Source organism: Heterodontus francisci, chromosome 20 (assembly GCF_036365525.1).
Source record: "Heterodontus francisci isolate sHetFra1 chromosome 20, sHetFra1.hap1, whole genome shotgun sequence".
Classification (NCBI taxonomy): Eukaryota; Metazoa; Chordata; class Chondrichthyes; order Heterodontiformes; family Heterodontidae; genus Heterodontus; species Heterodontus francisci.
The window spans coordinates 64857880-64870918 of NC_090390.1; the positions used below are offsets into that span (position 1 = coordinate 64857880).

At 41.1% G+C, this 13039-nt stretch overlaps 1 protein-coding gene across 2 annotated transcripts in view; it reads left to right on the top strand.

Annotated features, from left to right (window-relative positions):
* Positions 1-201: 201 nt before the first annotated feature.
* fhip2a (FHF complex subunit HOOK interacting protein 2) overlaps positions 202-13039 on the top strand; it is a 79382-nt gene continuing 66544 nt past the window's right edge. For both annotated transcript variants that reach the window (XM_068052961.1, XM_068052962.1), the window contains exon 1: positions 202-472. In XM_068052961.1, the coding sequence (XP_067909062.1) occupies positions 428-472 (45 nt within the window). In that variant the 5' untranslated portion in view covers positions 202-427. The remainder of the gene's footprint in view (positions 473-13039) is intronic.

Below are 13039 nucleotides of genomic sequence, written 5' to 3' on the forward strand. Positions count from 1 at the left end.
AGCGGGTAATATGGGTCAGATTGTGCTCTTTACCGCCCCTGGGCAGCTGGAGGACCACATTATCAGTCAGCGAGAAAGACTGGGCAGACTGTGCTCTTGTGCGCCCTCTGACGCCAGGATGACCGCACTATGTCAGTGAGTCGGAGGATGCAGACGGTGCGCTTCCTAGTGCTGGGAAGACCACATTGCCGGTTAGATCAACAGTCAGTGTCTTCGGTGCCACGGTGTCGGTTGTGTTCTGTGTTTGAGTGTTTACTGTCCGCGTCCCTGTCTGCACGTATCTGTTTAATTTAATTTTCTTCCCCTATATTATTTACTGTATGTGAGTGGGGGGTCCGCATGAGCAGTCAGGCTGGATCGAACCAGGAAGAAGATTGAGGAATCCAAGGAGAAGATCCGCCGGGAGATCCGCGAGTCCAAGGCCAAGATGTTCACTAAATTCACCAACATCCTGCAGCAGGCGGTGGAAGCGGTGAGTACCGGCCCCCAGGACAACACCCAGCCCAGAATCCACACCCAGCAACTCAGCCTCCCCGGCCTCGCTTCCCTTCACTTGACACCGGGGTCCCACAGAGGCCTAGTTTGTGCAATTAAATAAAAACCGAGGGTCGGGTTTTCTGGGGTACCAGTCAATTAATTTTATTAATCTGAATAAAATCAAACTCGAACTTTGTTTATTTTAATATATACGTACATGGAAAACTTCTTTAGAAACATCAGGCCAAAGGGGTTTTGATTTTTTTTTTTGGAGTTGCCCCCTTGACGGATATCCACTTCGTCTGATATTCCAGTTATCCTGGAGCAGTCCGTCCGGCAGCAGTAGAAAGGACTGCGACTGCTCCCGTGTTGTTGCCCTGGAAGCAGCTGTTCTTCCTGAGGCTGGGTTTGTTTCTGCACTGCCCCCTCCCTTTCATTGTGTGCAGGAGATGCTTTTGTTTGGGTTATGGCAAAATCCAGCAATCGAGGGATGGCAATGATCTGGGGCGGAGGAGAGAAACTCTACTTCCAAAAGCGCTGTAGAATAATCACTTATTTTTGGTTTATTTCTCGCTGTTTTGTGTAATAGATGCGTAAAAGGGGGAGTAAATCCCAAGTGGAGTTTGATTTAAATGCAGCATGTCATATTTCAGAATTGAGGCAAATATGTTCAACAATAGATGTGTAAATAGACTATTATCAGATAATCTAAGTGTCTTTGGAAAGCCAAATATTTATACACAGCTTGCAAAGTGCCACAGCACAGTAGTACATGATGGGGAGGAATGGAATAATGTGTCACAAGATTTGAAAATGCAGCGCAATAGTCAGTTATTTGAACGCCAAGATGTGTTTTGGACTTAACAGACTCCGCTCTTTTATATTTTACTCTTATTGTCTCTTTTTTCTCTGTGTCATGTAAAGTGCTCGACAGCATATTCTTGTCGATGACAAATGTCATAGAAAAGTAATTTTTGTCTGTAGATACCTGGAATTTGTGGGAAATGATTTTATTCAGATTTTTCATGTTTAGTAGCAGTTTTAGTCTTGCTTGAAGAAAATGTGTGATTTTAAACTATGTTCGAATATTTGAACTGCAATGGTGTCAGGTTTCATTTAGGTGCAGGTTACAGTAACTATCACTTGTATTGATATACTGCCTTTAACATCGAAAACATCCCAAGGCACTTCACAGAGGCGTAAAGGGAAAACAACTGACGCCGAATTAGGAGGGTTGACCAAAAGTGTGGTTGAGGAGATGGGTTTTAAGAGGGGCCTTAGGCGATGGAGGTGGAGAAGTAGAGGGCTTATGGATGGATTTCCATACATGGAGCCGAGGTGGTGAGTGGAACCAGGAGATGTAGAAAGTACAAGATTTTGGAATCAGAAAAATGGCGAGTTTGGGGAAAGTAGGGAGGTTGTTCTGGAGGGTATTGAGATTAGGTGCAGGTTAGGTCATGGAGGGAGATAATTGTGTGTATATATTATATGGTATAATCACAACTTCAATAGACAATGTTTAACATCAGACTTATCTTGTATGATACTTTACAGCAAGGGCATGCTTGAGTAGCTAAATTTTATAGGAAAGTGTTTCAACTTCTGAATGCCATATGTTCAGAAACATATTATTGTTCTATCATTTTAAGTCAAACGGAGGACGCTGGTAAGAGTGTGCAAGATCATCACATTTACTTCTGTTGTCATCGGGCTTCTGTGCTTTTCTGAACTTGTTGAATATGTTATTTCTGTTGGTGTATACTTATTTTTTAATGTTTTCGTTAGCAGTAGCACTGTTTTTCTTTGGGAAACTGACACTTTTAGAAATCATAATGGGGGGGCGGGGGGGAAATTACTGTCACTAGACACCTCCCCACATGTATTCAGACTCATTACTCTGCTTAGCCATGTTCTTTGTTACTGGTTTTCAAATTTTTCACTTTGGGAACACCCTGCCGATACTGACAGTCCCAGGATCCCCAGTCTTAATTTCTAAAGGTCAATTTTAGCTGCCAATTGGAAAACATTGCTGCTGTTGTATAAAATATTTTCTTATTAGTAAAGAATAATGGAAATAATGTCCAAGTATATTAACAAACACAGGAATCATGAACTAATGGACCTCCTGGGATCATCTTCCGATATCACTTGAGTTTGAAAATCTATGCCTTACTATGCATTATATGTATTTGTGTATGTAGTAGGATAACGTTTGAAAAAGTATAAACCATTGGGGAACACTTCACTCTGAAGCAGGCTGTATTGTGAGCTCTTTCTTTCCCCCTGCTCCGCGTACATCCCTCATACCCCACCCACATGCTCAAATGGCCTTCAAATTATGTGATGTCACCGTCGGGTTAGGGGAGGAAGATTGTTCACTGCCAGTGCTGATCCTCAGTGTTCTTTTAATTCCTAGTCAAGTCTTAGTAGTGCTTCTGGTAGCTTTGATTATCTTTTTTCTGGCATAATGAGTCAAATTACATTCACCGATCTCACCCTTCTTTTCTGTGTCGCCGACAAATGGGATTTTTCTGTCCCTCAGTTCTGCATTGGCAGAAGGCCTGCATTGATCAGTAAACTACCTCTGTTAATAAAGAGCTCCATTTACCGCTAAAGATATTTCTTTAGTAAAATGAAAGAATTAGCAAGGATAGGACCAGGGTGTTTCCAAACTCTTGGTCCTAGGTTTAAGCCCTTAGGAGTTGAAGAAATATCTACAGGGTAGTTGGACTTGCATCTCTGCACCTATGTGGAAGATCAATTGGTCTGCTAATCTTAACTATTGAGAGGCCTGACAAATTATGGCACAGGCTGCTTTAGACTTGCACCGTGTATGTGTGTAAGTATAAACTACCTGATCGTAAATTTATCAAAAGAAACCATTTAGCACTTCAGTTTCTCAGGCAAAGTCAGATGTTCTTGTTGATTTCTCGGACAGTATAATGTATTGAATATGTCATAATATTTTAAAAACTATGTCTTCAAGTTCCTTTTTTCCCCAAAAGAATTAGAGACTTCATGGCCCTTTGACGCCGAGTATGATCTTGTGCAAGTGTTAAAAACGTGGTTTGACCACATGTGTGTTTTGTAATGTGATTTTGTTAGGAACATATTCTAATCTTAAATGGGGATTTTGTTGCCACCTTTGTCGATGTCATTGAAGTTTATGCAGGATGGTATTGTTACGACCAGGTGAGAAATGTGTCTAGGGGTCTTTTGCTGTCTTTACCTGGTCTTATTGTAACAGGGTTTTCTTTTAAACACACTGTATTTTCAGCTCCCTTTTTGTGAATCCTTGTTCACAACTTTCCAATTCTAAGACAAAGAAATGAGCACAAACAGGCTTTCTTTGGTTTAAAGCAGAAAAGTTGATATTTATTAAACTTAAACTCTAATCTGGTTAACGTCTACGGATATACGACGTGCCCACGCTAGCATGCACATGTGATACGCACATGCAAATAGGGACAGAAAAGATAAATAGAACAGTTTGAGGCAATGTCTTGTCACTGTTTCTCAAACTCACTGTAGTCCTTGATTGAAGATATGGACTTGCGTTTCATTGGGGCCCAGTATTTGTCGTTGGAGATTGTTCTCTCTTGGAGTTTACTTTTGTTCACAAGATTCAGTTCTGTGGGAAAGAGATGGAGGCAGGCAGACAGGAGAGGAGATTTTTTCAGTCAAAGCATTCTCAGTTCAAATCCTTTGTTGGAAGTTCAAATTCAAAATCTCCAGCCAAATAGTCATGTGACTAAAACTGGTTTGACCACTTCCGTGTATTGGGGAAGCAACTGCTGTTTCAACATTGTCTGGTACTATGCAAATGTCCTTCCAGTCAGGGCTTGCAATTTTAAGTTTTTGTTCATGTGGCGAAATAATGTGTGCCTCAGTCTTGGCAGGTGGGGGTTTGCCTGACAGTGTGGTTACATGGAAACAATTGTAATGGTTTAGAAGGATGAAGCATTATTGGGAGCAAAGAGGAAGTGCCCTGGATGGGAAGAGATAGGGCACTAATATGGACTCTGCTGACTTTCTAAACAAAATATACCAGATCTTCTGCGGCATTGTGCATTGTTATTAGAAGTCTGTATTGCAAGCATTCCTCACCCACAGAAATTGGTGGGGTTATGGTAAAAGCAACTACCTTTATTCAACTGCAGAGATAGTGTCACCTAGGCCATATTGCCAGTGTCAGCTATAATTATCAGCAAGTGGTCACATTGTAAAGGTCTACATTTATTTGACCTGAGTTGCATAAACTAAAGCACGCACAGAAGGTTACAGCTCCCTTTTTGCTAGGTGGAATGTTTTTAATGTTTGCATATGTAATCATTAGTTCATAAACCTTGAAGGTTGGAGAATCTTTCAGTTAATAATCTAATCCATTTCATAAAGCTCAGTGTAAAAATGATCATTCATTTCTCTGCATAGATTAGAAATGAGACTACCACAGTGGGCGGCACAGTGGCGAAGTGGTTAGCACTGCAACCTCACAGCTCCTGTGACCGCATGAGTTTCCGCCGGGTGCTCCGGTTTCCTCCCAAAGTCAAAGACTTGCAGGTAGATAGGTAAATTGGCCATTGTAAATTGCCCCCAGTGTAGGTAGGTGGTAGGAGAATTGAGGGAAGGTGGGGATGTGGTAGGGAATATGGGATTAATGTAGGATTAGTATAAATGAATGGTTGATGGTCGGCACAGACTCGGTGGGCCAAAGGGCCTGTTTCTGTGCTGTATCTCTCTATGCCTCTACCAGTATATAAACTGGTATAGTCCATTTTTGCCTTCAATTATTGACACACCTGAAGCCCAGCCCATAATACAGTTTCACAGTAAAGGTGGAGGCAGTCATAGGTGTGTAATGGCCCAGATTTTGTGCTCATTGTATGGACAAACAAATGGCATTAGCCACTCATACACTTACACTTGCCCCTAGACTTTTTATGGGCGTTGCATTGGAACTTGCAGTTATTAGAAATTGAAAACAATGCAACACCCTCTAAAGGGGATCTGGGACCTGTGTGGACATACAAATGCTGAACCAGGAAATGTCAGTTAGAATAATTAATTCGGTGCCAGACCATATACAGGATGAGCAATAGAGAGAGAAAGAAAGATGGGATTAAGAGAGAGATAAAAAAGACAAAAAGAAAAAGTCTGAAAATTTTAATTTTAAAAAATCACCAGAAATAATTAAAATCTGAAGGAATGAGACTCCACACTTGTAAAACAGACAGAGATAAGAAGAAATTTCTTCACTAAAAGGATTTGGAATTCTCTACCCCAGAGGGTTGTGGATGCTCCATCATTAAATATTTTCAAGGCTGGGATTTATAGATTTTTGATTTCTTGGGAAATCAAGAGATGTGGGGACTAGGCAGGAAAGTGGAGTTGAGGCAGAAGATCAACCATGATTGTATTGAATGGCGGAACAGGCTTGAGGGGCCATATGGTCGACTGTTGCTCCTATTTCTTAAGTTCTTAAAAGTAAATTTTCAGTACCAAAGAGATAGTTGACAGTAATTAACAAATTAATAAAAGACTGATCACACTGTTAAAAATTTACTTACGCTTGAGTGGACAGGCTCTAGCTTTTTCTGTTGGGTTTGGTGGGTATCTGTCATGGAAGTACAGCAACATGTGTTCCAATACAGAGTCTCTTGTTGAGATAGCGTATTGACACCGCTTTTGGAGGAACAGGGCAACTCGGTCAGCAACTTCCTAACTTTGGGAGTGGTACAAAAAGGCACATTATGACAAGGAATCTGTTGAAGTTTGTTAACGCAGGACTGAGACACAATACAGGTTGTGTTAGACTTGTAAAGCTTACCAGTTTGTAGTAATGGTTCCTTATTAATGCTGACACTGCACTGTAATGGTAGAGTACCTTTCAAAGCTCAGCTGAAAATATTGTGAAAGCTCATTACAACAACTGCGTATGTGTGGTTACGCAAAGTTGCTGTCCGATTTGCTGTTTACTAATGGTGAGCACTGATAGCTTCACAGTTCTTCCCACTGAATGTTGTATATTTGGGAATTGCATCGGAGATGTGCAATGTTATAAAAACGCCAGCAGAGCTACAACAAGAACTTAAATTTATATATTGTCTTTAATGTAATAAAAAGTCCCAAGGCGCTTTACAGGAGCATTATAAAACAAAGTATAACACTAAGCTGCAAAAGGAGATTTTAGGTCTGATGGCCAAAAGCTTGGTCAATGAGGTAGATTTTAAAGCGTGTCTTAAGGAAAGTGAGGTGGAGAAGTATAGGGAGGGTATTCCAGAGCTTGGGGCCTAAGCAACTGAAGGCACAACCACCAATGGTGGAATGATTAAAATCTGTGATGCACAAAAGGCCAGAATTAGAGAAACACAGATATCTTGGAAGGCTGTGGGGCTGGAGGAGATTACAGAGATAGGGAGGGATGAGGCCATGAAGGGATTTGAAAACAAGGATCGGAATTTTAAAATCACAATATTGCTTGACTGGGAGCCAATGTAGGTCAGCGAGCACAGGAATGATAGGGGAACAGGACTTGGTGTGAGTTAAGGCACGGGTATAAGAGTTTTGGATGACCTCAAGTTTATGGAGACTAGACTGAGAATGAGAGAGTAGAACGACACATATCTGAAGTATTGCATTAGGTGATAATTCTCTGGTTTCTCAACTGTTTACCTCCTATGTTTTGATACTGTTTTTCTAACCTTTAGTCAGGTTATTGTACAGATTATTGAAGACTTTGAACTACTCTCATAAGTAGGAAACTTGTAGCCTGGTCACCTGATTAAAAATAACTATCAGCAGCTGAAATGTTATGTTATTGTAAGTTTCAAGTTGTAGTGTCCTTATCATAAACTATTGACACATTGTTAATATTGATGCAGTTTCCTTTGAATTTTAGCTAAAGGTGATAATTTGTGCTGAAGTATGGTTGTACTAATGTCAGCAGCTGAGTCTGATTTTTGTCCTCGCTCAGCATGTACACTCAGGCCTTTTCTTGTCTCAGCTGAGATTCACTAACTCAGCACAGTGATCAAACCTGAGCCCTGGTTCATATGACTCAGTCCCATATCACTGTAGTGCATGTACCGATAGTGAGAACAATTAATTGGGAATTTTAATTGGTAAAAACATTTTGAGTGATCTCATTCCTGAATATTTTGCTTTCAGGCCAACTTACGACGCAGAGATCAGTACTTTAAGTTTCTTTCTTTTGGGCCTCCTTATCTCGAGAGACAATGGATACGCGCCTGGAGGTGGTCAGTGGTTTGAAGCAGCGCCTGGAGTGGCTATAAAGGCCAATTCTGGAGTGACAGGCTCTTCCACAGTACTTTAAGTAAAACTGCTAAATCCATTTTGCACTTACAGGCAGTGAAAACAACAACTTTGCTCATGTTGCATCTTGACTTAAAAATATTATTGGCATTGGGACGCTGTGCCAGATTGCAGTTGGCAGTTTGAATGTTTTATTTTTGGAAAGTCTTTGGAATGTAGGATTGTTTATATGTTCTGCTGCTATCACTACAAAACTTTATCTGTCAACCAATCTGCTTAGGAATAATTCTGGTGCAATGGATAAATGTTTAATTTCAATAAATATGTAATTAGTGAAATGGTTTCAAAATAGCTGTAAATAACATTACTTCAGAAAAAGGAATACTTTTCTTCCTTATAAGTTTTGAGGAAGCTAAGCTCTTTTATTTTTGTTCTAACTTGGACTAGTGTACACCTGAGTGCAAATTCTGTAAGGCCATAATGATCATTCTTTGAGGAAGCAGATTAGTCTGAAAAAGATGATGTCCTTTTAACTGGTGATAGCAGAAATAATTACATTTTATTCTAATTCTGCAATAAAGGAAATTAACTTTGATGTTGATATGTGTACTTTGACCTATGAGAAAAATTGCCGTTTGCAGAGGTACTTAACTCCTGAAAACTTGTAATGAGCTTTTACAATATTTTCAGCTGAGCATTGAAAGGTACTCTACCATAACAGTGCAGTGTCAGCATTAATAAGGAACCATTACTACAAATTGGTATGCTTTGCCAGTCTAACGCAACCTGTATTGTGTCTCAGTCCTGCATTAACAAGCTTCAACAGATTCCTTGTTATAACGTGCCTTTTTGTACCTCCCAAAGACTGCTTAGAGAGGGCCTGCTGATTCTATCAGGAGACCTAGTGTATAATTAGATTTAGTTGTTGAAATAAAATTAAGAGTCATATCATGCAAGATTGGTGAAAAAGTTTGGCAGCACTAAGTTGCATTCGAAATTGGTTCCAAGTTTGGTACTGAAAGTCTATTCCTTGTGTTTTGATAGCTGTGTGAATCATATGTTGGTGTTTGAAACAAAACCAGTTTCCTGTTGGTTAATCTGACTAAATAGTGCTGACTGTGCTACAAACTAATTTCTTTTCTCTAATTTAGAAAATGCATTCTAGTGTGGATAGAGGTTGCTTCCCAATCTGTATTGGCAGATATGCACTGCAGTGCTTATGACTGCTTTTGATACTTTTCACCCCATTTCTATTCACTGAAGCCCATGCATGAACTGAAATGCATTTTAATCTTGCAAATATCTGGTCTTTTCTCAGCAATGTAACCTGCTTAACAGGAAGAATAAAAAATCAGGGCTCTACTTTTGATTGAAAATGGGCATGTGTAAGGTTGTGCAAGTGCAGTGTAGCAGGTACAATGCAATAGCTAAAGCTTTAAATAAATTTTAGCAATTGTAGTTAATTACGATGGGCTATTTACTGCAGCTAACTAGTGTGTAATGGGATGAATCTGTACTCGTGCATCATTCATAATGAAATATTGCTAATGGGAACTGGCCGAAGATTAGCAGTGCTATTAAAGTATTCTGTTACCCATTACTGGATGTAAACGTCTGTTGTTTTGAATTTAATGTACATCAGTAGTAATGGCATTGTTTATTTCTTCTGTGGAGCATTGCATTTTGGATTTACCGTCGGCAAATATTTTTAGCACGCAATTAAATGTTGCACAAATAAAATATTGCAGCGGTATAAAATTGCCTTGACTAGGAAAAGTTTGAGTCCCTTCAGGCCATCAGAGTCCTTTCAGGCCACTAGAGTCGATTTCCTTTGATAGGTTAATGCAGGGATGTCAACATACCACTTGTGGGCTGGATCTGCCCCATGGAACAGTTTCATTGGGCCTGCACTCAGGCTTCAAGGTGCACCAAGCTTCATTCTGACTGATAGCACTATCAAAAGTCACTCTCTGGAATCTCTGTTAATAGATCTAAATGAATGGGACAGGATCCTTTTTTGTTGTGTTAACATTTCGGGATAATACACAGCAGCACGGAATTAAACTACTGCAATTCAAATTGAGTAGACGTGAGGAAGTCACAATTGTGAAAAAAAAGAGCTTGGACAGTCAGTGAAAATCAACAGATAAATGAAGTACGATATATGATTAAATTTGGTCCCTGTCTATTTTTTTATTGCATATGATGGATATTGAATTGTGCACTTTTTAAATAACCTTGCATTTTGACATTTTTAAAATACTTTATGGCTGGTATGCCAAGGGAGTAGGATGAAAAATGTAATACTGGTACTTCAGTAAAACTGTATTTATATAGCACCTTTAGCATAATGAAACGTCTCAAAGTGCTTCACAGGGGCATTATAAAACAAAATATGACACCAAGCCATATAAGGAGATAGCATACAAACATACGAATTGGGAGCAGGAGTAGGCCACTCGGTCCCTCGAGCCTGTTCTGCCATTCAATAAGATCATGGCTGATCTGATTGTAACCTCAACTCCACATTCCCGCCTACCCCCAATAACCTCTCACTCCCTTATCAAGAATCTGTCGACCTCTGCCTTCAAAATATTCAAAGACTCTGCTTCCACCACCTTTTGTGGAAGAGAGTTCCGAAGACTCACGATCCTCTGAGAGAAAAGATTTCTCCTCATCTGTCTTAAGTGGGCGACCCCTTATTTTTAAACAGTGACCGCTAGTTCTAGATTCTCCCACAAGAGGAAACATACTTTCCACCCTGTCAAGACCCCTCAGGATCTTATATGTTTCAATCAAGTCACCTCTTACTCGCCTAAGCTCCATCTGATACAATAAAAGCAAAATACTGCAGATGCTGGAAATCTGAAACAAAAACAAGAAACGCTGGAAATACTCAGCAGGTCCGGCAGCATCTGCAGAGAGAGAAGCAGAGTTAACGTTTCAAGTCAGTGACCCTTCATCAGAACTGGCAAAGGTTAGAAATGTAATAGGTTTTAAGCAAATAAAGGGGGGGGTAGGGCAAGAGATAACAAAAGGCAAGGTGTTGATAGGACAGGATCACAGAGAATAACTGACCAGAAGGTCATGGAGCCAAGGGAAACAGTATGTTAATCGTGTGTTGAAAGACCAAGCGTTAGTGCAGAGAGGGTGTTAATGGGCAGAAAAATGAAAGCCCTGGCCCAAAGCACAGACATGAAAAAAACATGGTAAGAAAAATGAATGATGCAACAAACGAAAAGAAAAAAGAAAAATAACTGAAAATAAAAAAGTGGGGGTGGGAGGTGTCTGTCATGTTCTGAAATTATTGAATTCAATGTTCAGTCCGGCAGGCTGTAACGTGCCTAGTTGGTAAATGAGATGCTGCTACTCGAGCTTGCGTTGATGTTCACTGGAACAATGCAGCAAGCCCAGGACAGATATGTAGGCATGAGAGCAGGGGGGCTGTGTTGAAACGGCAAGCAACCAGAAGTTTGGGGTCATGCTTTAGGACTGAGCGGAGGAGTTCCGCAAAACAGTCACCCAATCTGTGTTTGGTCTCCCCAATGTAGAGGAGACCACTTTGTGAGCAGCGAATATAGTATTCTAAATTGAGAAAAGTACAAGTAAATCGCTGCTTCACCTGAAAGGAATGTTTGGGGCCTTGGATAGTGAGAAGAGAGGAGGTAAAAGGGCAGGTATTAGACTTCCTACGATTGCATAGGAAGGTGCCGTGGGAAAGTGCTGAGGTGTTGGGGGTAACGGAGGAGTGGACCAGGGTGTCATGGAGCGAACGATCCCTCCGGAATGCTGACAGGACAGGGGAGGGGAGGATGCATTTGGTCGTGGCATCATGCTGGAGGTGGCGGAAATGGCGGAGGTTGTTCCTTTGGATCTGGAGGCTGCTGGGGTGGAAAGTGAGTTATTTTTTCTTATTTTTAAAATTTTTTAAATTGGGAATGCTTAAGGGGCTAGAATTAGAGGAGCGCAGATATCTCAGAGGATTGTGGTGCTGGAGGAGATTACATAGATAGGGAGGGGCGAGGCCCTGGTGGTACTTGAAAACAAAGCTGAAAATTTTAAAATCAAGGAGTTGCTTAACTGGGAGTTAATGTAGTTCAGTAAGCTCATGAGTGAATGGGACTTGGTGCGTGTTCAGACTTGGGCAGCAGAGTTTTGAACAGTGTCAGATTTACTGAGGGTAGAACATGGGAGACCGGCCAGGACTGCATTAGAATAATTAAGTCTAGAGGTGGAAAAGGCATGGATGGGGGTTTCGGCAGCAGATGAGCTGATGCAGGGCTACAGTTGGGCTATCTTATGGAGATGGAAATAGCTGATCTTAGTAATGACACGGATTTGTGGACGGTAGCTGATCTCAGGGTCAGCTATGACGCCAAGGTTGCGAACAGTCTGGTTCGGCCTCATAGAGTTGCCAGGGAGAGGGATGGAGTTGGAGGCTACATAACAGAGTTTGTGGCAGGAACTGAAGACAATGGCTTTGTTACGACCAGGTGAGAAAGGGGTCTAGAGTTCCCTCTCAGCCTTCACCTGGTCTTACCGTAACAGGGTTAAATTTTAAATACACGTGTTTTTAGCTCCCCCTTGGTGAATCCTTGTTCACCGCTTTCCAGTTATAAGGCAAAGAAAGCAGCACAAACAGGTTTTCTTAGGTTTAAAGAAGAAAGATTGAAATACTCTAATTCGGTTAATGCCTATGGATACACGACGCGCCCACGCTAGCATGCGTATGCGATACACACATGCAGATAGAGACAGAACAGAGCAGAAGAAATAAAGTGGAAAAGTTTGAAGCAATCTCTGAAGAGGATTTTTGTTACGGATCTTGGAGCTCACTGTCGAGTCCTTGATTGTAGGTAGATCTCGCTTTTCATTGGGGCCCAGTATTCTTCTTAAACCTTGTTCACTGTAGGAGACTTTTCTCTCTTGGGGTTCATCTGCCTTCAGTGGATTTGGAGTTCCGTGACAAAAAGATGGGAGCAGACAGGAGAGGCTGTGGCGAACCAGCCAGGAGAGGTCTTTTCAGTCCAGGAGCAAACAGGCACCCTGAGTTCCAACTGTTTATACAATTCAGAAAAACCCAGGTTGCCAAGCAGGTTAGTCATGTGACTAGCTGGTCTGATCATGTCTGTTTGTGGATTCTCTGGTCTTAGCCGACCCTGGAATGTCTCCTCTTAAACACAATACCTGGTGCTCAAAGTCCATTGTGGGTTAAAATGGAGCAGGGAATAGCCCCTTTCTCCTAGCTGTTGATGTGCAAAAAATGTTTTCCAGCCAAGGGCCTGGTGAT